The sequence below is a fragment of the Ranitomeya variabilis genome, chromosome 3 (assembly GCF_051348905.1).
Source record: "Ranitomeya variabilis isolate aRanVar5 chromosome 3, aRanVar5.hap1, whole genome shotgun sequence".
Taxonomy (NCBI): Eukaryota; Metazoa; Chordata; class Amphibia; order Anura; family Dendrobatidae; genus Ranitomeya; species Ranitomeya variabilis.
Genome location: NC_135234.1, coordinates 172,803,600 through 172,829,424, shown reverse-complemented (window position 1 = coordinate 172,829,424; position 25,825 = coordinate 172,803,600). Strand labels below are relative to the sequence as shown.

Below are 25,825 nucleotides of genomic sequence, written 5' to 3'. Positions count from 1 at the left end.
CAGGCACACAGCTGAGTAGGTCATCTGAGGAGGAAGACGAGGAGGTCATGTTGCACTGTACATCGCAGACACATAGTGAGGCTGCCATGACGAGCAATGCATCCTCCAGCAGCGTCCGCGGGTCTGCATCTCGCAGGGGTGGCAAGGGTTGCCTAGCCTGGGCCTTTTTTGACACTGCAAAGGATGAGCCAACTCACGTAGTCTGCCAACTTTACAAAAACAAACTGAGAAGTAAAAGGTGCAATAATTTGACTACTTCATGTATGAAACTTCACATCTGCCATCAACATGCGTTACTCTGGTAATCCCACTGCACTAAAATGCGGACCAGCGGACCTCAACAACCATCAATCGCATCTGCTGCTTCTTCCTCCTCCTCTGTTACCGTGCCAACTATTGAGACGCAGGTCTTCAACCGCAGAACCTCGGGTTCTTTACCCGCTGCAGTCACGCTGACTGAGAGCCCACGATCAGCTGCAACGGATGCGAACATGCCTGCTATTTTTGACCGATATTAGAGAACAAGCACACCACAACTTTCTCAATCCACCATAACATCTCCACTTGCATCTCTCTCACGGTCTAACAGTTTGTCCGGTTCACCGTACTCTGACCTCTCTTATCACTGCAGCCAGCCCATGGTTTCGCAGTTGTGGTCACGTAAAAGATTGTTTCATCCTACACATGACAAAGCTAAAGGTACCTTCACACTAAACGATATCGCTAGCGATCGGTGACGTTGCAGCGTCCTGGATAGCGATATCGTTGTGTTTGACACGCAGCAGCGATCAGGATCCTGCTGTGATATTGCTGGTCGTTGATTAAAGTTCAGAACTTTATTTGGTCGTCAGATCGCCGTGTATCGTTGCGTTTGACAGCAAAAGCAACGATACCAGCGATGTTTTACACTGGTAACCAGGGTAAATATCGGGTTACTAAGCGCAGGCCCAGTCTGCAATGGCCTTCAGCTTTTGGAAACCGTCTGTATCTACCAGGCAGAAAGGCAGCATTTCCGTGGCCTACTGATTGGAGATAGTGGAGTTCAACCTCTTAAGGTACCTTCACACTAAGCGACGCTGCAGCGATACAGACAACGATGCCGATCGCTGCAGCGTCGCTGTTTGGTCGCTGGAGAGCTGTCACACAGACCGCTCTCCAGCGACCAACGATACCGAGGTCCCTGGGTAACCAGGGTAAACATCGGGTTGCTAACAGTACATACTCACATTCGCGTCCCCCGCCGTCCGCTTCCTGCACTGACTGAGCGCCGGCCCTAAAGTGAAAGCACAGCGGTGACGTCACCGCTCTGCTGTTAGGGCCGGCACTCAGTCAGTGCAGGAAGCGGACGCCGGGGGACGCGAAGGTGAGTATATAGTTTGTTTTTTTACATTTTACACTGGTAACCAGGGTAAACATCGGGTTACTAAGCGCGGCCCTGCGCTTAGCAACCCGATGTTTACCCTGGTTACCCAGGGACCTCGGTATCGTTGGTCGCTGGAGAGCGGTCTGTGTGACAGCTCTCCAGCGACCAAACAGCGACGCTGCAGCGATCGGCATCGTTGTCTGTATCGCTGCAGCGTCGCTTAGTGTGAAGGTACCTTAAGAGGTTGAACTCCAATATCTCCAATCAGTAGGCCACGGAAATGCTGCCTTTCTGCCTGGTAGATACAGACGGTTTCCAAAAGCTGAAGGCCATTGCAGACTGGGTACTGACTGGGCATTGGGTGACTGGTGGCTGTGGGGGCAGGTGCTGGAATCCCCAGCTTGGAATAACCAAGATTTGCAGGACAAACCCCTACATTTAACACTTCCTCCACTGCTTCTGCCTCCTCTATCTCCTCTAGGGCCTCCACCTGCACCCTCAACCTTTGCCTTAATGAGACATGCATTCCTACAGTGCAGAATTAATCCCTATCACCTCCGTACTGAGCAACCAGGGCTCACTGCAATAAGGCCTTGCAATTGATATGCCTTGGAGATTGCAGTCATACAGCTTAAGAGTTGTGGACAGCTCTCTTGGCTGAGTTTGATCAATGCTGTCTCAGCTAAACCTGCATCCAGGGAAGGCCGTGTCCGATAATGGTGCGAACTTGGTGGCGGCCCTACTGCGACGCAAGCTCACACACGTGCCTTGCATGGCTCACGTCCTCAACCTGATAGTACAGTGTTTTCTCCACCACTATCATGGCCTGGGTAAGCTGCTCCAGAAAGCACGTAAGCTGTGTGCTCATTTTCACCGTTCGCACCCCTAAGGTCATCAACTTGCATTGATACAGAGGTCTTTGTCCATGCCAGTTAACAGGTTGATATGCGATGTGCCGACATGGTGGAATTCCACTCTGCACACTTTGCAGCGACTGTGGCAGCAGCAACGAGCCCTGACACAGTATGTCATGTCGTATAGCCTGGGCCAACGCAGTACGGACATGGTGCATATCACATTTACATAGTGGGCACAGATTAAGGACCTCTGCACCCTTCTGTACAGTTTCAAAATGGCTACAAAGATGGTTAGCGCTGACAACGCCGTCATCAGCATTACTATTCCGGTCATCTATATGCTGGAGAAGACTTTGAATAGCCTGTGGGAGGAGATGGTAGTCGCAGAAAAAGAGGAGGAAGCAGAAGAGGATGTGGAAGGGATAACATTGTCTCTAAGTTTCAGACTGTTGTCACACAGGTGGGTGCCAAGGGAGGGTGGATTACTGCAATCAAGGGGGGCTGGTGATAAAAGACAAACTGTTATCAGAGGTGCAAGATCCGAGGGACAAATGGAGGAGGAAGAGATGATGGGCGAGCAACTGTCAGATGAAGAGGACAATCCTCCCCTCTCTCTTGTCCATGGTTGGTGGGAGGGGATAGAGGAAACGAACCTCATTGTTACCCAGTAGTGATGAGCGAGTGTACTCGTTGCTCGGGTTTTCCTGAGCACACTCAGGTGGTCTCCGAGTATTTGTTAGTTTTCGGAGATTTAGTTTTCATCGTGGCAGCTGAATGATTTACAGCTACAAGCCTGCTTGATTACATGTGGGGATTCTCTAGCAACCTGGCAACCCCCACATGTACTCAGTCTGGCTTGTAGCTGTAAATCATTCAGCTCCCGCGATGAAAACTAAATCTCCGAGCTGTCATAAATACTTGGAGGTCACCCGAGCAACGAGTATATTCGCTCATCACTATCACCCGGTCATTGCTGCAGCGCCATGCTACAATTTGTACTGTGGGTGAATTGAGGCCACTTTCCTGGTGTCTGTCCCTCATTTGATGTGTTTTGGCAGCATTTGGGGCCATTATAAGGTGTTGTGCATGCGTTTGTTTTTGCCTCCCATTGACGTGAATGGTGTTCGGTTATGTTCGGCGAACTAATTGGAGAATATTGCAAATTCGGAGATCATAATCTGAACCGAACATTGAAATATTTGCTCATCTCTAGAGGAGAGGCACACAATCCAAGCTGCTTGATGTCTAGTGTGAAGTTTCCACAATCAGTGGTTTGGGGAGCCATGTCATCTGCTGGTGTAGGTCCACTGTGTTTTATCAAGACCAAAGTCAGCACAGACGTCTACCAGGAAATTTTAGAGCACTTCATGTTTCCCTCTGCCGACAAGCTTTTTTGGAGATGGAAATTTCATTCACCAGCAGGACTTGGCACCTGTCCACACTGCCAAAGGTACGCAAACTCGTCTGACCTTAACCCCAAAGAGAATCTATAGGGTATTGTCAAGAGGAAGATGAGAGACACCAGACCCAACAATGGAGACAAGCTGAAAGCTGCTATCAAAGTAACCTGGGCTTCCATAACACCTCAGCAGTGCCACAGACTGATCGCCTCCATGCCACACCGCATTGATGCAGTAATTGAGGCAAAAGGAGCCCCAACCAAGTATTGAGAGCATTTACTGAACATACATTTCAGTAGGCCAACATTTCAGATTTTAAAATAATTTTTTCAAGCTGTAAGACATAATTATCAACATTAACAGAAATAAACACTTGAAATACTGTAGATCACTCTGTTTGAAATGACTCTATATATGAGTTTCACTTTTTGTATTGAAGAACTGAAATAAATTAACTTTTTCATGATATTCTAATTTTGTGAGAAGCACTTGTACCTGTGCACATATGTATGCTGCGGCTTTTTGTCCCTTCCCAACATTGCTAATTTCCGTTTTGTACTGCCCTTCTTCCAGCAGCCATCATTTTTGTATTTTTCGGTCCACGTAACCATATGAGGGCCTGATTTTTGCAGGACAATTTGTTCTTTTTAAAGACCCCATTTATTTTTCCACAGAGTGTACTGGAAACTGGGAAAAAAATTCGAAGTCATTCATAAAAAACGCAATTCTGACATTTTTGGGGAATTGCATTTACGGCATACATTGTGTGGTAAAAATGACCTGGAAATATGATTCTCCTTATCACTACAATTACGGTGATACCAAATTTGTCCAATCTATTTTTTATTAATGTCTCACTGATGAAAAAAAGAGAAATCAGGATTGTGTCCCCATTCTCGGAGATCCGTCACTGTTTTCATTTTTTGGTCAATGGAGCTGTCAGGGCTTATTACCATACACACACTCACCTGCTACAAATACACACACCTATGCTACAGGTAACATACACACAAACCTATGCTACAAACAACGTACACAAATACACACACCTCTGCTGCAGGTTACACACACACACCTCTGTTACAGACACCGTGCACAAATACACACACCTCTGCTACGGGTACCATACACACACACCTCTGATGCAAGCACAGTACATGCACACACACTCCTCTGCTACATGCACCGTACACAAATACACACATCTCTGCTGCAAACAACGTACACACACAACTCTGCTACAGGCACCGTACACACACACCTCTGATACAAGCACAGTACACACACTCCTCTGCTACAGTCACCGAACACACACATCTCTGGAACAGGCACCGCACACACACACCTCTGCTACATGCACCGTACACAAATACACACATCTCTGCTGCAGGTAACATACACACACCTATGCTACAAACAACGTACACACACACCTCTGCTACAGGCACCGTACACACACACACCTCTGCTACAGGCACCGTACACACACACACCTCTGCTACAGGCACCGTACACACACACACACCTCTGCTACAGGCACCGTACACACACACCTCTGCTACAGGCACCGTACACACACACACCTCTGCTACAGGCACCGTACACACACACCTCTGCTACAGGCACCGTACACACACACACCTCTGCTACAGGCACCGTACACACACACCTCTGCTACAGGCACCGTACACACACACACCTCTGCTACAGGCACCGTACACACACACACCTCTGCTACAGGCACCGTACACACACACACACACACACACCTCTCCTACAGGTAACATACACACACACACACCTCTGCTACAGGCACCGTACACACACACACCTCTGCTACAGGCACCGTACACACACACCTCTGCTACAGGCACCGTATACACACACACCTCTGCTACTGGCACCGTATACACACACACCTCTGCTACAGGCACCGTACACACACACCTCTGCTACAGGCACCGTACACACACACACACACACCTCTCCTACAGGTAACATACACACACACACACCTCTCCTACAGGTAACATACACACACACCTCTCCTACAGGTAACATACACACACACCTCTGCTACAGGCACCGTACACACACACACCTCTGCTACAGGCACCGTACACACACACACACACCTCTGCTACTGGCACCGTATACACACACACCTCTGCTACAGGCACCGTACACACACACACCTCTGCTACAGGCACCGTACACACACACCTCTGCTACAGGCACCGTACAGACACACACCTCTGCTACAGGCACCGTACACACACACACCTCTGCTACAGGCACCGTACACACACACCTCTGCTACAGGCACCGTACACACACACCTCTGCTACAGGCACCGTACACACACACCTCTGCTACAGGTAACATACACACACACCTCTGCTACAGGCACCGTACAGACACACATCTGCTACAGGCACCGTACACACACACACACCTCTGCTACAGGCACCGTACATACACACACCTCTGCTACAGGCACCGTACACACACACACCTCTGCTACAGGCACCGTACATACACACCTCTGCTACAGGCACCGTACATACACACACCTCTGCTACAGGCACCGTACACACACACCTCTGCTACAGGCACCGTATACACACACACACACACACCTCTGCTACAGGCACCGTACACACACACACCTCTGCTACAGGCACCGTACATACACACACCTCTGCTACAGGCACCGTACACACACACACACCTCTGCTACAGGCACCGTATACACACACACCTCTGCTACAGGCACCGTATACACACACACACCTCTGCTACAGGCACCATACACACACCTCTGCTACAGGCACCGTACACACACACACCTCTGCTATATGCATTAAACACTTATGAGTTACTGGCGACTCCTGCACAGCCACCAAGCAACCTCCCTATCCATTACAATTCCCGGGCCATGGCTCCTCCCACACACGTGACTGATCACATGGTCATGACATAACGAAAGGTCCTTTAACTAGGATCTGTAGCATCTGCGGAGCTGTCATCCGAGCAGTGTGTCCGGGCTGTCAGGTAGGGCAGTGACGGGGATGATGGCGCCGGCTGGGTCACTCCTGTGCGCTGCGTTACACGGGGGTGAGCGGCCTCCTCAGCGTTGTGTGCTGCTGCTGTGTATAGACGGACGGCTCAGTGTTGGGTGATAGGCCCGGGATGGACGGAGGCTGCGGTTTTATGATCACAGACAGGTCACATGAGCTGAACTTGTGTCTGTGTCCTGTCCGTCATGATGACTGCGGCCGATCATGGCGTTTCTCTGCCGATCGCTGTGTCGGGGGCAGGACAGCCTGGTGACAGTCTCTGGCCGCAGCGTGCCGTGTCAGTGACAGCATCGTTCTGTGCTCCGGCATTAAAGGGGTTTCTGGGAATAAGTTCTACATCGCCCTCCGCTTCCTGTAGGGTAAAATAATGAAATCAGCCAGACTCCCTCTTCTTGGGCCAGCATTGCCCTGCGCTTCATTGTACTGCTGCAGCGGTGACATCAGGACTGCAGAGCACATGACCGCTGCAGCCAATCACTGGGCTCATTGTTGTCATGATTGGCTGTCGCAGTCACGTGTGCTGTAGTTGCTGGACCTGGGGAGGGTGTAGTGTTGCATGTTATCCTACTGTAAGATGATGGAGATGAAAAATGTATTCCCAGGAATTTCTTTTAAGGATTCACTCCAGGAATCATTAATGGCTGCTTCATCCCCGAATGATAAGAAATTCTCCTTGTAAGCGTGGAGTGCTAATGCTAGCAGCGTGCCAGTACGTCCTCAGGCAGCATTCTCCCCATTATCACCACAGCCATGACTGATGTCTGTTCAGCGCTGCGATGTCCCATTTATCCGAGCCTAAACATACGTCAGTCAAGCACAGGGGGGTGGAGCTAGGCAGGGAATGATATGCGCCAGCTGGGGATTGGCCCGCCCTCAGAGCACTTACACACTCATTTACGTAAAGATTAAAAGCAGAATTCCTGCTTTGCAGCCAGGAAGGTAGTAGGTGTAGTAATAATAATGGCAAATTCCTCCAATTAGAAATGTGGTATAGTTCTTCTGATACTCTATGTCTCTTTCCTCACGTGCAGGCATTGCAGGACCTTAGGTATCCATGGTTACAACCACTGATACAGTGACAGCTAGTTGCTAGTGGTTGTAACCATGGATACCTAAGGTCCTGCGATGCCTGCACATGAGGAAAGAGACGTTGCTTATCAGAAAAACTATACTGCATTTATAATTGGAGGTATTTGCTAATATTATTGTTATTATTACACCTACTACATATTGGGATAGGATCCTGGAGATGGGAATATCATGTACACGGCACTAAAGAAAAAAAACCGCACCGTGTGCACACAGCGTAAAGTGAGCCTCTACACTGTTCACATATGGAAGGAGAGGCTGGCTGTAGAGATGGATGACCATCCCTGAGAAATCTGATGTAAATCAGGGTGGACGTGCGTCGGGGGCTTGTTTGCTCCCCCAGTGATAATCCTGGACTTAGTAATGTCAGCCTTTATTAACGACGATAAGCTGTAGAAGAACCGCGGTGATTCTTGTCCTTCCTCTCCTCCAGCTGGCCCTCCAAATGGCCGAGTGTGACACAGGCACTGATGGCGATAATCCCCTTCTGGATGAGGAGATAAGCAGCGCGTCTGTCCAGGTAACTCACACTGGAGTAATGAGGATTTCGGGAGATGGCCCCTGTTGTGATGCGCTGCCTGGCCTCTGCGACCCACCCCGTGTATAGGGACTACGCCACGGCTGCAGTATCCACACTGCCGGCCCACTCATCACTGCATGGCCGACAGGTTTTTAGTTAGCATGAATATCTAAATTAGTGACCTTTTGATTTGCAAAAAATGTATGAAAATGTGCGCCTTTTTCTGGTCCTCTCTGGTGCTTTAGTTTTCTGATATTTACGTCAGTGTGGCTATCGCAGAGGTTTCAGAGAGATTCATGGAACGCTACGCTTCGAAAAAGTCTGGAAATTTGGCGCATCCCTCGTACAGTCTCCCCTTCCTCCCCTCGGAGTGATTTTATGTCCGCCAGTTATTTTTGCGCATTTTCTTCAGCATTTTGCTTATTCGACTGCAGAATGTCTCAAAACCAATCAGAAAAAGTATATTATGGGCTTTTCGCACACTTCGTGCATCACGTTGTCCATTTTGGCCTAAACATGGCGTAAATAATGATTAGGTTAAAATAGAACTTTTTGGCCACAATGACCAAAGGTATTTGTCGAGGAAAAAAGGTCACAGAATTTCAAGAAAAGAACATCTCGCCAACCATTAAAGGGAACCTGTCACCAGGTTTCAGGGCTGCCAAAAATAAAACTTTTACAAGATGTGATACTTGCTAAAGTGGGTGATGCTAGGTGCTAATCATGTTGGGTGCTCAAACTTTTGCATTTGCCCATTTTCCTTTTTGTAATTTTTTTTTTTCTTAAAGGGAACCTGTCACCCCCAAAATCGTATATGAGCTGCGTCCACCGGCATCAGGGGCTTATCTACAGCATTCTGTAATGCATTCTGATGTAATGTAATGCCCCAGATGTAACCTGAAAGATGAGAAAAGAGGTTAGATTATACTCACCCAGGGGCGGTCCCGCTGCGGTGGGCATCGCTGTGCGGTCCGGTGCCTCCCATCTTTATACAATGTCGTCCTCTTCTTCCTGCCTGTTGAGGGCAGAGCAAAGTACGGCAGTCTTGTTCTTTCCCTGCATGAGGTTGGCCAATCATAAGCATAAGGGGTCACGCTGGCAAAGAAATACACTCCCAGAGATAAGTCTCTGAATAATAAATTCTAACCTACACTTACAGCTAATATTTCTGTACAGGAGAGGAGAAACTAATAAAAATAAACCCGTTTTCTGCTTTGCAGTCACCATTCTATAAAGTAGACAGTTGCATATACTGAAACTGGTGAAATGTTCTCTTTAATGTGATTTTCTGTTAGCAGCTTTTCGGAATACTGTAATATATGGTGGCATATCGGAATCTCACCTTTAGACCTGGGCTACACAGATTTTATGGACCTCTACTTTAATCCAACACTATTTAATGAAATTTGGATCCTGCAGCTGTTTCTTGATGTTTCCACATTATTCCGTACAGTGAAATCTTGGTTATCGTGCTTACATGTTCACTGCCGGGAGCTCAACTTTGAAAAAAAAAAAATATGGTACATTGATAAATTGTTCTCCACCGGTTAGGTATCAGTAATGATCCATGTGTGTAGTCTGCCATTTCCAACGTCACTTCGTGCTCTTCTGAACCTTGTTCCCGCAGTCATGACCTGTCGGCTCACTCCAGTGTTCGCTGTGCGGACCGGAAGTACATTAGTCTGATCGGTAAACGGCGTAAAGATTAAAAAAAACCTCCAGAATTACGTTTTTTTTTGCTGTCTCAAAATTGCAGCAAAATGCAATGAGAGGCGATCAAAACATTCTATCTACCCCAATATAATATCAGTAAAACTTTCCGCTCAGGGGGCAAAAGAAAAGCCCTTACCCAGATCCCGAAAATTGAAACCGCTGCTGGTCTCTGAAAATGGCAAAATAATTACTTTTAGGTCGGGGTCACACTTACGAGGGTGATGCGAGAATCTCGCACGAGTCTCTCGCATCAATACCCGACACTGTCGCCGGCACTCGGGAGCGGAGCATGCGACTGCATGTATTCCTAGGCAGCTGAACGCTCCGGTCCCGAGTGCCGGCGGCTGTGCCTGGTATTGATGCGCAGGTTTTTCGCATCACACTCGCGTGTGACCCCGGCCTTAGGGCAAGTTCTGCTGTTCTTGCACTTCGGGGTCTCTGCCAATGTGACATGACATGTACCTTTCTAGCAAAATGGCGCTCCTTCCCCTCTGAGCTTCGCAGTGTACTGTAGTTCCTGTCCAGACTTTCCGAGATTACACTACAAATTGTGGGCTCCATTTTCTCCTATCACCTCCTTTAAAAACAAAAAAAATTGGGGCTGGAGCAACATTTTAGTTTAAAAAAAAATATTTCCATTTCTCATCAAAATGGTCTAAACTTCTGTGACGCCCTCGTGGGTGCTCACTACACCCCTAGATGAACTCCTTGAGGGATGTAGTACCCCATTTCTGGTCACTCGTGGGGAGTTTCTGCTGTTTTGGCATGTCAGGGGCTCTGAAAATGCCTTATGGCATCTACAGTTTATTTAAACCAAAGTTTCACTCCAAAACACACCTTCCCTTCTTATCAGTAGTTTCCAACCACAAACTGTATTGCTGCGTTCGGGAGACATTGCATAAATTAAGCGGTCACATTTTTTTTTTTCATTTATCCCTTGTGAAAATTTAAAAAAAATAAGAGATGAGGCTATTGTAACATTTTAGTGGGAAAAAACGATTTCATTTTTACAGTTCTCTGTTACAAATTCTGTGAATCACATGTGATTTCAAAGTTCTCTCTACAGCATTAAATGAATTCCTCGAGGCGCGTAGTTTCCAAAATGTGGTCACTTGTGGGGGTTTCTGCTGACTTGACTCCTCGGGTTCTCCCGATGAGACGTTCTACCCACAATCTATTCCTGCCATAATTGTGCTCAGTCTTCATTCAAGCTCTGCCTTGTGCCCAGTGTGTAGTATCATCATTGCCCAACAAATTAGGAGGTCCTTTTTCCCAGTTACCTTTACAAAAATTAAAAAAATAATGCAGCAAAAACAACATTTTAGTAAAAAGAGAAAAATAATAAATTTTTCAGATTCACTTTGCATTATTTCCTGTGATGCACCTGACAAGTTAAAGTTCCTGATTGCGATTTTGAACACCCCGAGACAGAACTTCTAAAATAAGGTCTGGTTTAAGGCTGCAGTGAGTATTTGGTGAGTTTGGCATCTTTCCTGCAGCATTTAGGAACCTACCAGCTAAATTTCTCTGATCGCCCATGACGGCACCACGGAGAGAGGGGATCCGCCCACCAAGGACAGGAAACCTACGGATAAAAAAGGCGGTACCACTCTCCTGCATCAGTTGGTTTCCTGTCCTTGATGGGAGACCTACGGACTTACCAGTCGACGTTGGAATTCCGGGGCCAACCAGTCCGATTCAAGGCAGCTGGGGTCCCTCTGCCTCGGCTAGGGTGGTGACCCGAAGCGCCACCGCTGGGAGCCAGGGGCAACAGGGTGTGCGGGGGAGGTGATAAGGAGTCGCGGTCACCTCCCCTAGGTAAGATGCAGCAGCAACAACATCCAGGGGGGTCCCTCTGTGGTTGTGGGAGGTGCAGCGCGACCCTCCCTGAGTAAGCATGAGACTGCACGCTGCACCGCCATCGGGCGTGCAGAGGCGCGCTACAAGGGCTGCATAGGACCGGGGGCGCCGGTCAGCAGCGCCATAACTGCTTCCCGGGCGCCATCTTGGAAATCGGCGCATGCCCGGGATCCAGGCTGGTCCCGCGAGATCGGAGCGCGGTCTGCGCAGGCGCTGTCAGGATGACGCTCAAGCGCTAAGCACGGCCTGCGCAGGCGCCGGGCGCCGCTCACTAGAAGCGATCTGCGCAGGCGCCGGAAAGCGCCGCTCGAGCTGAGCGCGGTCTGCGCAGGCGCCGACGGGGCGCCGCTTGGACGCTAGAGCGATCTGCGCAGGCGCCGGCAGTGAGCGCCGAGCTAATTGCTTGGAGAGTTCGGCGCTCCTCCCCGCGGGCTGCGTGAAGCGGCGGGAGAATTTAAATATGGAGATGCACATCCTCCCAGTGGCTCTGCTGTAATAAGCAAAAGAGCCTCATGAGCAGTAGTGCCGCAGCGTCAGCTCAGCATCCGCAGACCAGCAGCAGTATGAGCGACCCGACATCACCTCAGCCCGAGTCACCTCCACCTGTAGCATCGCCGCAGCAGCAAAAAAGGCGACAGCAGAAAGGGCACCAGGACACCAGCAAAGAACGCCAAAGGTCCCAGCACAGTAAGGAGTCCAGTACGGCGTCGGGGAAGAAGCCAGAGGCAGAAAATCCCCAACTGGTATTTATGGGTCCTGGAGGTGGTAAGTGGATCTTCGTGAATGTCAGAGACAGTAAGATTATTATTTGTCTCTTATAGGGGAAGAAAAGCGTATGTAAAACTAAGCACAAAAGTTGCGCCATCTGTAGAGAGGATCTTCCACCTACATGGGATAAGAGACTATGCAATACTTGCATTCAGCAAACTTTATCCGAAAACCTTCCTGGGTTTGCAACAGACCTTAAGAGCCTGATTAAAGATCAAGTAGAGGACACCTTCAGATCAATAAAAAGTGGGAAAAGAAGGAAGAAAGCCAGACTCAGGTCCCCATCTCCCGTTTCAAAATCAGGAAGTGATAGTGAGAGTTCGGTGTCCGTTAACTCCTCCACCTCATCTTCATCATCTACTTCTTCCTCGGGGGGACATAACTGTTTCCCTCTAGAGGATACTGATGGCCTCATAAAAGCCGTAAGAAGTACCATGGGTCTGGTAGACTCCCACCCCAAAAAAACGGTACAAGACATAATGTTTGGAGGCCTGGAACAAAAAAAGAGAAGAGCTTTCCCTCTTAACGAAACAATAGCAGCCTTAATTAAAAAGGAATGGAAGAAGCCTATGAAAAAGGCTCTTTTAACACCTAAAAGAAAATACCCCTTCGAGGAAGAATCCTGCTCCTTTTGGGAGAAGGCCCCCAAACTAGATGTAGCAATCGCTAAGGCCTCTAAAAAATTTTCCCTCCCGTTCGAGGACATGGGGGTCCTAAAAGACCCGATGGACAAAAAGGCAGATGCCTTTCTTAAAGGTACCTGGGAGGCAGCGGGAGGAGGCCTGAAGCCGGCGGTAGCGGCAGCATGTACTTCACGCTCCCTGATGATTTGGCTGAACCAACTAGAGGGACAATTAAAGGGGAAAACTTCCCGGGACTCAATACTGGACACACTACCCGTAATGAGAGGGGCTGCGGCTTTCCTAGCTGATGCCTCGGCTGACTCTATCAGGCTATCCGCCAGAGCAGCAGGGTTTGCTAATGCGGCCAGGCGCGCCCTCTGGCTTAAAAATTGGCCAGGCGACCTGCAGACGAAAACAAAACTGTGTACTATCCCCTGTGAAGGAGAATTTTTGTTTGGTTCCACCCTAGATGACATCTTGGAAAAAGCGGGGGACAAGAAAAAATCCTTCCCCCCTCTGGGTCTCCCCTCTTATAGGAAGCCCTTTCGGAACAAGAGGTTTTTCCGTAGGAACACGGGGAGAAACCAGGGAAAATGGGAAGATAAAAAGAGCAAAAATAAGGGCTTTATCTTTAATAAAAACCTCAATGACAACAAAAAGCCTTCACAATGAAGGTTCGCCCCAGGTGGGGGGGAGGTTATCTCTCTTTCTCCCAGCCTGGGAAAAGATTACCTCAAGTCGATGGATACTAAACATCATAGAGTCGGGACTGAGGTTAACATTCAAAAGGTACCCCCGTCCCTCTTTCAAGATAACACCCACAAGATCCTCGGCAGAAGAGCAGTTGACGCTAGAAAACGAGGTTGTCGGGTTAGTAAAAAAAGGGGTACTCCAGAAAGTTCCCCCTCAGGAAAGAGGGCAAGGCTACTATTCCCCTCTTTTCCTGAGAAAGAAACCAGATGGTTCCTTCAGGACCATCATCAATTTGAAAAAACTAAACAACTACCTAGAGGTTCAAGCATTCAAGATGGAAACAGTAAAATCATCCATCAAGATGCTATTTCCTCAATGCTTCATGGTGGTCCTGGACCTAAAGGACGCGTATTATCATGTCCCAATATACAAGGACCACCAAAGATTCCTCAGACTGGCAGTCCATATCCAGGGAGTCCTAAGTCACTTCCAGTTCTCAGCCCTACCATTTGGCTTAGCGATCGCCCCGAGGGTTTTCACAAAGTTGGTGGCGGAGGTAATGGCGCACCTCAGGGAAGAAAATACCCTAATCGTACCATATCTGGACGACTTCCTGGTGATAGGCTCTTCCCCGCAGCATTGCAAGAGCCAACTAGACCTAGTGATTCATTCTCTAAAAAATCTAGGTTGGCTAATAAACCTAGAAAAATCCAGACTGGTGCCTTCTCAGGTTCAGGAGTACCTAGGTCTCACTCTAGACTCCAAACAAATGGAATGCCGGCTCCCAGAGAGCAAAATACAAAAAATAAAAAATTTAGCGCTAAGAGTACAATCTCTTCCCTCCATAACACTCCGTCAGGGCATGTCTCTATTAGGCTCTATGACCTCTTGCATCCCGGCGGTCCAGTGGGCCCAACTACATTCAAGAGATCTCCAATGGCAAATACTGTCAGAACAAAACCGCCTAGGAGAACATTTAGACGGGCGGTTAACATTGTCTCCTCGCACCAATCACTCCCTGACTTGGTGGACATTGCAGGAAAATCTTTCCCAGGGAGTCCCATGGGTAATCCCGATCTCGAAGGTCCTAACTACAGACGCAAGCCCCTCAGGGTGGGGGGCTCATCTGGGCGACCTAGTAGCCCAGGGTATCTGGTCTCCGTCCCTTGCAAACAATTCCTCCAATATGAAGGAACTCCTGGCAGTGAAATTTGCCCTTCAGGAATTCTTGGGAGTCCTTCAATCTCACCATGTAAGAGTGATGTCGGACAACCAAGTAGTAGTATCCTACCTAAATCATCAGGGGGGTACCCGTTCCAAAAACCTAATGGAAGTGACCAGCTCAATCCTTCAGATAGCCGAGAGCAGCCTTCTATCCCTGACAAGCCTACACATAAAGGGAGTAGACAATTACAAGGCAGACTTTCTAAGTCGTTCCAGCCTAAAACAGGGGGAATGGGAACTAAACCCAGGGATATTTACTCAGATCACAAAAAAATGGGGGGTTCCCAAAATAGATCTCTTTGCGAGCCATTTAAACAAAAAAGTAACCTCCTTTTGCTCCCTATCTCCCTTGGGGAACCCAGTAGCTGTGGACGCTTTCCTGATTTCTTGGGGTCACCACCTGGTCTATGCCTTTCCTCCTCTCATCCTGATTCCAGCAGTGCTGAGGAAGATTCGGGAGGACGGGGCACTAGTCATCCTGATTGCCCCGTTCTGGCCGAAGAGGCCTTGGTTCTCATGGATGAGGAAAATGTCAATATCCGACCCGTGGGTATTACCAGACCTCCAGGATCTGTTGTCGCAGGGCCCAGTTTGTCATCCGCAAGTCAAGAACTTGCACTTGACAGCTTGGCTCTTGAGAGGAAGATATTAGAAAACAGAGGGTTCTCTTCAGGCGTAATCTCAACTCTGTTAAAAAGTAGGAAGCCGGTTACAACAAGACAGTACGGCAAAATATGGAAAAAGTTTTTATCTTCTTCAGGGGCAAAAATAGGGAAAGAGATTCCCCTCAATTCCATATTAGAGTTCCTACAAAAAGGTTTGGAGATGGGGTTAGCCACCAGTACCCTGAAAGTTCACGTGGCAGCATTAGGTGCATTATTCAATTTTGACTTAGCTGCAAATAGGTGGGTCTCTAGATTCATCAGAGCAGCAGGAAGATCGAGGCCTCTGCCAGTGAAAGTGGTTCCACAATGGGACTTAAACTTGGTCCTTAAAGCCCTCACTAGTCCACCATTTGAACCATTACACAAAACTTCAATAAAAAACTTGTCTCTCAAAACCGCTCTGTTGGTCGCCCTCACTTCTGCCCGTAGGGTCAGCGACTTACAGGCTCTATCGGTTAATGCCCCTTACACACAAATTTTAGAGGATAGGGTCATTTTAAAAACAGACCCAGCATATCTCCCGAAAGTGGCTTCAAAATTTCACAGGTCTCAAGAGATATCTCTCCCCTCCTTCTGTCCCAACCCTACAAATAAGGAGGAACAAACATTACATACTCTGGATGTAAGAAGGTGTCTCTTACAATACTTAGAAGCCACTAGAGAGAGTAGGGAGGATTCCTCTCTGTTTGTGTGTTTCCAGGGTCCCCGGAAGGGGAAAAAAGCTTCTAAAGCCACCATAGCAAGATGGATCACGGACGCCATCAGTCTTTCATACTCGGCAAGTGGGATGTCCGTTCCCGGGGAGGTTAAGGCTCACTCGACAAGGGCAGTGGCGACTTCCTGGGCGGAGAAGGCCGGCGCTTCTATAGACCAGATATGTAGAGCTGCTACCTGGTCCTCACCATCTACATTCTATAGGCACTATAGATTGGACCTAATCTCTTCCTCAGATCTTACCTTCGGTAAAAGGGTTCTGGAAGCAGTGGTCCCTCCCTGAATGTACTATCTATGCAATTCTCTCCGTGGTGCCGTCATGGGCGATCAGAGAAAAATATAGTTCTTACCGATAACGGTATTTCTCTGAGCCCATGACGGCACCCGTACATTCCCTCCCTTCACTTATGGGTGTGCACATTTTTAGAGTGCCTTAGTATATTCATAGTCTACTTTTAGTTAAAGTCACGCGGTATCTTATTAGGCTAAACAGTTGAAAATTACAAATGCCTTAAGTAGTCTCCCATCATTCTCTATGTAAACAAACTGATGCAGGAGAGTGGTACCGCCTTTTTTATCCGTAGGTTTCCTGTCCTTGGTGGGCGGATCCCCTCTCTCCGTGGTGCCGTCATGGGCTCAGAGAAATACCGTTATCGGTAAGAACTATATTTTTCGGGAGGTCACTTAAGTGCACTTTTGTACATGCAATTTTTGTCTCATTTTGGTACGTATGTAAGCTGCTTTGCTTTTCAAACTTCCTAGTATTTTGGCTTTCACAAAACTGTGATATAATCATGTATGGATTATATATATATATATATATATATATATATATATATATATATATATATATATATATATATATATATATATATATATATAATTTTTTAGCAAGAATTTTGCCCGGTCTGGAAGGTGAAAACTGACTAACGGAAAGGGGTTCATTGGGGGGAAAAAAAAATTGAAATTCTAATTAAAAGTGCTTTATCCCCAACCCTGCTGCAGATTAGGAGCCATTAGGATTGATAACGAAAGGCTAACACCACAGACTGCATACGTTTTCCACTTTATAATTTCTCTCCATTTATGTTGCAGGAATCGGAGAAGTCGGATAATCTCACAGTGCGATTCTCAGTAGAGGAGCTGGAGTCACACGAGGAGAGACAAAGGAAATCTAGCAAGAGTGAGACCACCACGACCCACCAGAGCCCAACCTTAGTGGGTAGGAGAAGTTGCATTTCAGCAGGGCCCCTGCACACACACTTTTTCAGATTTTTAAAAATGCTTTTTTTAAAAAAAAAATGAAGCCATTGGGTCTGGCTGTTCTCCACTTTTCTCTGATGCCGGTGTTTAGATCTCACCTAGATGCCAGTTTTACTGTAGGGCAAGCACTGTGTTGGTGATTAATTGTAGTTTATGTTTTAATTAACCGCATCACTGTATGTCTGCCATCAGGTTACATTTATGTGCAACCAGAAATAGTGTCCCGTATTCACAGAGGAGAGGAGCTGTGTGTGAGAAGCAATTTGTATTCCCAAAAGTGGAACTGCAAAACCAGTTCTTCTACAAGTGAGTATTGTTTTCTCATACGTACCCTCCTGTCCCGACTCAGCTGATACAACAATAATATTAGACAAGTTTGACATTTCTGTGTTTGTACCAACCTGGAGAATTACGTTGCCGTACTATTAACGTCATAAAAACTTAACACAAATGGTTGAATTTCGGGATTTTTTCTTTTTTTATCTCTTCTGCACAAACAAGCCATCTTATGACTAAGATGCCGGAAAAATTTAAAATCTACATCCAAGGATACAGATATATACATACATCTCTGGTGAAAATTAAGAGACCACTGCAAAATGTTCAGTTTGTCTGATTTTTCTCTTTATAGGTATATTTTTTAGTGAAATGTAAATTGTTCTTTTATTCTATAAACTTCTGACATGTCTCCGAATTTCCCAGCAATAATTTTTTGGTTTTTTTTTCTGACAAAGAAAAATGGTCAAAATAAAAACAAACAAACAGGGCTTTCAGATCACAAATAATGCAAAGAAAACAAGATCGTAATCATTTAGAAACAACAATACTAATGTTTTAACTCCGGAAGAGTTCAGAAATCAATATTTTGTGGAATAACCATGATTTTTAATCACAGCTTTCATGTGTCTTGGCATGCTTTCCACCAGTCTTTCACACTGCTTCTGGAGCAAAAATGTAAGCAGTTCTTCTTTGTTCGATGGCTTGTGACTATCCATCATCCTCTTGATTACATTCCAGAGGTTTTCAATGGGGTTCAGGTCTGGAGATTGGGCTGCCCATGACAGGGTTTTAATGTGGTGGTCTCTTGATTTTTGCCAGAGCTGTACATATATATATATATATATATATATATATATATATATATATATATATATCGCAGAAAAGTAGTGCATGCTATGATATTTTTTTCTCGCGGACAGTGGGACCTACAGAAAATTTGTTGCTGTCTGATGAAAAATCAGACAGCACACAACCTATTTATACACTCATCTGCATGAGCTCTAGAGCATGAAAGGTAAAAAAAAAATGCCTGTTCAGGAAGGAAAATATAAAGAAAAGGGGCTGTACTGAATCCCCCCAAAATTGCAATAGCTCATGCTGGGCACCAGATATATGCCTTATACTTACCTTATGAATCTGGTTAGAGGAAACGCGCCAGGAGATATCATGCCTGGTAGAGACCAACTAGGGGTATACTGAACACGTTACCCTACTGAAGTTGGACATCTGGACTCAATTGGCAAGAGTCAGTGAGATTGTTCTGGTCTCTTTGCTGAGTATAAAACTATTGATGTAAAACGCACCCACTCTGGGTTTTTTTAATCACATGCCTTAGAGGTCTAAATGTATATATGAATGTGACCTGAGGGCATAGGTGAGGGAATATAAGATATAACTTGTATGAATTACCTCAGTAGGGCGGATGAAAGGATCAGGTCCCTAGTCTTTCTCTTGCGGCTATTCAGTTTGCGTAGCTTAGATGCAGCCATATGACCCACCTTCTACAGGCTTGATGCAGGATGTTATACAGCTTTAAAATGATCCTATAGGGGTTTGGCTTTTCATTCCCCTATTTTGCGGCACAACCCCTCAACTCCATGTGGTACCCTTATTGTCTCTGTATACATAGGAGTTCATTTCTAAAGCGAATCATTTGATACAAGTGGATATGATCAGGGCCCTGTGTATATTTTTGATGTTTATGAATCCACAGACCATAAACCTAAGGTGGCTGTTGGTATGTTATTTGTGACTGCCCCATACACTGAGTGAAGGCTCTATTTCTGGTATAGAAAGGGAAGGGTCGTATATAAGGGGTCTAACAATGGACTAATACCAGATATTACGTTATATGGATGGTGGTATCTTGCTACATCGTTTTACATTTGGACTATTTTTTGGCACTTTTGCACTTTAAATGTTTGGTCTATTGAGAGTTTTATGAGTAACTCAGTAAAGGTTCATTTTTAATCAATCCCAAGCTGCTGTTCAGGAAGGAATATCTACAACTGGCTATAAATCAGATATTGAGAAGGTGTGTGACTTTTTGCCACACAGTACATATGGAACCATTTGTTAAAAAATAAATCACTGTTTTTGTTTTTTTGTTATAGGTAGGTGTAAAAGTGACAAAATTGAGGGAGCCGGTCGGACTGTGGTCAGCTCGTCAGATAATACTGTATTAGATGATAATGGAAGTGGACAGCAAGATTATAACCTCAGAGACAGACATGCGCTTCATATTAGAGGAGTACACAGCGGGTCAGTTATTAAGTCAGCCCCAGAAGCTGCTGAAGAAGAAAGCCCACCCAATTCCATAAGCATCTTGAAGAAACCTCGTATGTCCACACTAAAATATGGCAGTGCAAATTCCCTAAATGATCAACGAAGAGAGGAACATTGCCCAGAAAAGGGGGTACCATTTCATAAACCGCCCACCATGAATTCACAGAAACCTCGTACACGGAGGAAACATTTCATGAGTGGTAGGGGTACGAATGGTGAGGCTGCCTATGACTCTTTACAACCTAAAGCAATCCCAGAAACTAAAACAAAGCCGGTTAAGTCATACATCTGCACAGTATGTGGCAAGAGCTTTACCCAAAATGCCAGCCTCATCATCCATCATAGAACACACACAGGTGAAAGACCCCACGTCTGTAAAGAGTGCGGGAAAAGCTTTATCAGTAGCGCATACCTAGTCATGCACCAGAGAATCCACACAGGAGAACGGCCATATGTGTGCAAAGAGTGCGGGAAAAGCTTTATCAACAGCTCCAATCTGATCATACATAGGAGAGTGCACACCGGAGAGCGGCCCTATGTCTGCAATGAATGCGGAAAGAGCTTCCGCCACAGCTCAGATCTCGTCCGCCACCAAAAAGTCCACACCGGAGAGAGGCCCTACTCTTGTACAGAATGTGGAAAATGCTTTTTCCGAAGCTCTCACCTTATTAGGCACCGGAGGATTCATACGAAGAGCTAGGGGAACGATTTCATTTATTTATTAGTGTATTCATTGACATTTCTGTGTAATTCGCACATTGCCAAATATCTTGTTGAACTTCTTGCACTTTTATAAAGAATTGAGGTCTAAGTAACTACAATATATGATTCAGCTGCCAATGACGAGAGCCGATGCGTCACAGCTTTTTCACTCACATTTTCACTCACACTTTACATTCCTTCTTCATATGACCTCACTAATCTAACACCCCACCTTAAAATCATCAGTCTAAAAGAAGACACAATCTATTGTGACAGATTAATGGCTATAGAAATTTGCTGCTGGTGTAAAATGTTTTTGACCATAACAGTTCTTATTGCTTGTCCAATTAAACATATAAAAAATATTTATTTACATATCTACCTACAGTGGGGAAAAAAAGTATTTAGCCAGCCACCAATTGTGCAAGTTCTCCCACTTAAAAAGATGAGGGAGGAATGTAATTGACATCATAGGTAGACCACAACTATGAGAGTCAAAATGAGAAAACAAATCCAGAAATTCACCTTGTCTGAGTTGGCAAGATTTATTTTGCAAATTATGGAGGAAAATAAGTATTTGGTCACCTAAAAACATGTAAGATTTCTGGCTCTCACAGACCTGTAACTTCTTCTTTAAGAGGCTCCTCTGTCCTCTACTCATTACCTGTAGTAATGGCACCTGTTTGAACTTGTTATCAGTATAAAAGACACCTGTGCACACCCTCAAACAGTCACACGCCAAACTCCACTATGGTGAAGACCAAAGAGCTGTCAAAGGACACCAGAAACAAAATTGTAGCCCTGCACCAGGCTGGGAAGACTGAATCTGTAATAGGCAAGCAGCTTGGTGTGAAATCAACTGTGGGAGCAATAATAGGAAAATGGAAGACATACAAGAACACTGATAATCTCCCACGATCTGTGGCTCCACACAAGATCTCACCCCGTGGGGTCAAAATGATCACAAGAACGGTGAGCAAAAATCCCAGAACCACATAGGGGGACCTAGTGAATGACCTGCATAGAGCTGGGACCACTGTAACAAAGGCTACTATCAGTAACACTACGCTGCCAGGGACTTGGATCCTGCAGTGCCAAACGTGTCCCCCTGCTTAAGCCAGTACATGTCCGCGCCCGTCTGAAGTTTTCTAAAGAACATTTGGATTATCCAGAAGAGTATTGGGAGAATGCCATATGGTCTGATGAAACCAAAGTAGAACTGTTTGGTAGAAACAAAACTCGTCGTGTTTGGAGGAGACAGAATGCTGAGTTGCATCCAAAGAACACCATACCTACTGTAAAGCATGGGAGTGGCAACATTTTGCTTTGGGGCTGTTTCTCTGTAAAGGGACCAGGACGACTGATCCGTGTACATGAAAGAATGAATGGGGTTATGTATTGTGAGATTTTGAGTGCAAACCTCCCTCCATCAGCAAGGGCATAGAAGATGAAACATGGATGGGTCTTTCAGCATGATAATGATCCCAAGCACACAGCCAGGGCAACGAAGGAGTGGCTTCGTAAGAAGCATATGAAGGTCCCGGGGTGGCCTAGCCAGTCTCCAGGTCTCAAGCCCATAGAAAACTTTTGGAAGGAGTTGAAAGTCTGTGTTGCCCAGCGACAGGCCCAAAACATCACTGCTCTAGAGGAGATCTGCATGGAGGAATGGGCCAACATACCAACAACAGTGTGTGCCAACCTTGTGAACACTTACAGAAAACGTTTGAGATCTGTCATTGCCAACAAAGGATATGTAACAAAATATTGAGACTAACTTTTGTTAATGACCAAATACTTATTTTCCACCATAATTTGCAAAATAAATCTTGCCAAATCGGACAGGTGATTTTCTGGATTCTCATTTTTACTCTCATAGTTGTGGTCTACCTATGATGTCAATTACAGGACTCTCATCTTTTTAAATGGACTTGCACAATTGGTGGCTGACTAAATACTTTTTTTCCCCACTGTATATTGACCCCTGGAGTGGTCACCTGGATCCCGAAGTCATCAATAATTTGCTAATTTATGTATTAAATGTTTCTTATTCCAATATTTCATGTATATCTGAGTGTATAGTTAAATTTTTGTAGCGTACTTCAGGTCTACATACTGTATATTTTGGCAAATCCCAGTTTAGAAAAATAAAAGTTTTACCCGATGATTTCACATTACTTGCTGCATGTCAAGGGTTTTCCTAAAATGTTGCAGCAATGTTTTGAGAAAGAGAGTACTTAAAAGGTGTTGTCCAGAATTATGAAGAGACTTTCTAAACATTAATGATGATCTCTCAGCAAAGTTCTCAGCATCTTAATATATATTCCAGCCATCATATATAGCACTGTGTACTTACAATTACTCATTTTGCCTTTCTACCCAGTTAATCTCTGCTCTATGTAGAAACAGGAAGTCTCTTGTCCCTGCATTTATCATCTCCCTTTTTACCTCCTGACCCTGCTGCTCCTTCTTCCTCCTCCCTGGCATGGACTTTTGCAGTGACTTATGATTCATACAGGGAAAATTTACCACCTGTTTCTACATAGAGCTTAGAAGGATCTAGCTAGTCAGTTTATAATCATGTGATCTCATAGTCCTATTGGAAAAGAGAAGAATTAGCTGGGTAGAAGGGCAAGAAGAGCAATTGTAAGTACACAGTGCTATATAATATGATGATTGCAATATATTAAAATGATAACATTTTGATGAGTGCTACTTTAATATAGCCAGCACATGTATTTTCCGATATATTTTGGATTACTCCAGTCTCCCATTTGGCTAAATCAACCACAAATCACATGACTGCACGATCTGGATCCTTTGATGCTTCCGCTGATGTCTCAATTTTTGATGCATCTCGAGTCTTGATGTTATTTTGGCTGAGCTTTCCTGCACTATAGCTGAGAACGCATTGTGAAGGTGGTTTGGTGCATGCTCATTTGGGGACAAGGACAGCTCAGAACATGGGGCATCCAAACGTGATTGCAGTATAAGCGCCAAACGATCCACATAGCTTAGTCATGTGACCGGTGGCTGATTTGGACACTAGTGGTAATTAAAGTGAATTATTACACTTCATATGCTACTGATTAGAAAGGTTTTTCGTGCTACTGTGCATCACCTTTAACTAAATTTGCAAAAAGTTACAAATCTACATTTATGTTTCCTTGAAGTGTAGACCTCAGGTATAAGACTTTATAGCAGATCTCGGAAATTTTGCAACAGAGATTGGATGGCAAGTAAATTTTTGTGCCCGGAGCCAGTGGTTCCAAACAGGTTAAAAAGTCAGAACATGACCATTCATTTAGAAAAAATTCTAGAAAAGCTTGAATTGACCCAATTATACCATATTTTTTGGGCATGGAGTACTGGGTCAGGAATAATGTAGACAATCATGAAGGCATTTTGTACATGCAAAATGGACTCAAAAACTCACTTTGTTGAAATATTCACGGTGATTAGCTTATGATTTGATCATTTTTGATCTTACTTAGTCTGCAACAGGGCTCTAAGAACATATTTCTACAATGTCTCCCTATCCTCAGGACTTGACATTTAACCCATAAAATAATTATCCATGCTTATTCATAAAGGGAGCCTATCAAATCCCCTAAGATATCTGTTTTAGACACGAAGGATTTATTGTCTGTGAAATCTGCATTGGGCAATTCACTTAGGGTATGTGCGCACGTTGCGGATTTGCCTTTGTAAAAATCTGCGCAGATTCTGCCTCTCTTAGCAGAAAATGCAGTTGAAAATCTGCACGGTTTTGATGCGGATTTTCATGGGGTTTTCTCTGCGGATTTGCAATCTAAATAAAGATATATTATTTAACAAAAAAAGAATTGTGATGTAATTTCCTTGTCCAACCTCTTCTTTTACATTCTCCATTGGAGACCATAATCTTACATTACATACCATGTTCAAATATGTTAAATATAAGTGAGAATATATATACTCTGTGTGTGTGTATATATATATATATATATATATATATATATATATATATATATATATATATATACTGTATATGTCAGCCAGATACCCTCATTAATAAAATGGTACATAAAGAGTTAAATAAAAGACACACACACACACACACACACACACACATGAAATTTGGGTGAGACGCTATATTTAAAAAAAAAATTGTGTGGGCTTCCGCGTAATTTTAATAACCAGCAGAGGGAAAGCCGATGGCTGAGGGATGATGTTAATATTCTGGGAAGGAGCCAATAGCCATAAAGGTTCCCAGGCTATTAATGTCAGCTCACAGGTGTTTGCTTAGCCTTTACTGGCTAGTTTACAGGGGAACCCCAGAAAAAAATTGACATGGGTCCCCCTATAAAATCAAACCAGCAAAGGCTAGGCAGACAGCTGTGGGCTGATATTAATAGCCTGGGAAGGGGCCATGTATATTGGCACCCCCCCAGGCTAAAAACATCAGCACTCAGCTGGCCCAGAAATGGCGCATTTATAGATGCGCCAATTCTGGCACTTCGCCTTGCTCTTCCCACTTGACCTGTAGCAGTGGCAAATGGGTAATAGTTGTGGGGTTGATGTCACCTGTGTATTGTCCGCTGACATCAAGCCCACGGCTTAGTAATGGAAAAGTGTCAATAAGACACCTATCCATTACTAATCCTATAGTATGGTAAATAAAGACACAGCCAGAATAAAGTCCTTTATTTGAAATAATGACACAGACTCCTTTATTGAATCTTCATTA

At 45.3% G+C, this 25,825-nt stretch overlaps 1 protein-coding gene across 1 annotated transcript; it reads left to right on the top strand.

Annotated features, from left to right (window-relative positions):
* The first annotated feature begins 6,545 nt into the window (after positions 1 to 6,545).
* Positions 6,546 to 24,928, top strand: LOC143815559 (uncharacterized). The gene is made up of 5 exons (XM_077294876.1): positions 6,546 to 6,674; positions 8,223 to 8,309; positions 17,665 to 17,791; positions 18,025 to 18,138; positions 20,226 to 24,928. The coding sequence occupies exons 2-5, from the start codon at positions 8,235 to 8,237 to the stop codon at positions 21,095 to 21,097; spliced, it is 1,188 nt and encodes a 395-aa protein (XP_077150991.1). The 5' UTR covers positions 6,546 to 6,674; positions 8,223 to 8,234; the 3' UTR covers positions 21,098 to 24,928.
* Positions 24,929 to 25,825: the final 897 nt, after the last annotated feature.

What these genes read in the sequence shown, in the direction of transcription:
- LOC143815559 (XM_077294876.1), top strand. Translation starts at nt 8,235, where the DNA reads ATGGCCGAGTGTGACACAGGCACTGATGGCGATAATCCCCTTCTGGAT. An exon ending in CCAGAGCCCAACCTTAGTGG is followed by an intron (nt 17,792 to 18,024) that starts GTAGGAGAAGTT and finishes GTCTGCCATCAG; the next exon opens with GTTACATTTATGTGCAACCA. An exon ending in CAAAACCAGTTCTTCTACAA is followed by an intron (nt 18,139 to 20,225) that starts GTGAGTATTGTT and finishes TTTTTGTTATAG; the next exon opens with GTAGGTGTAAAAGTGACAAA.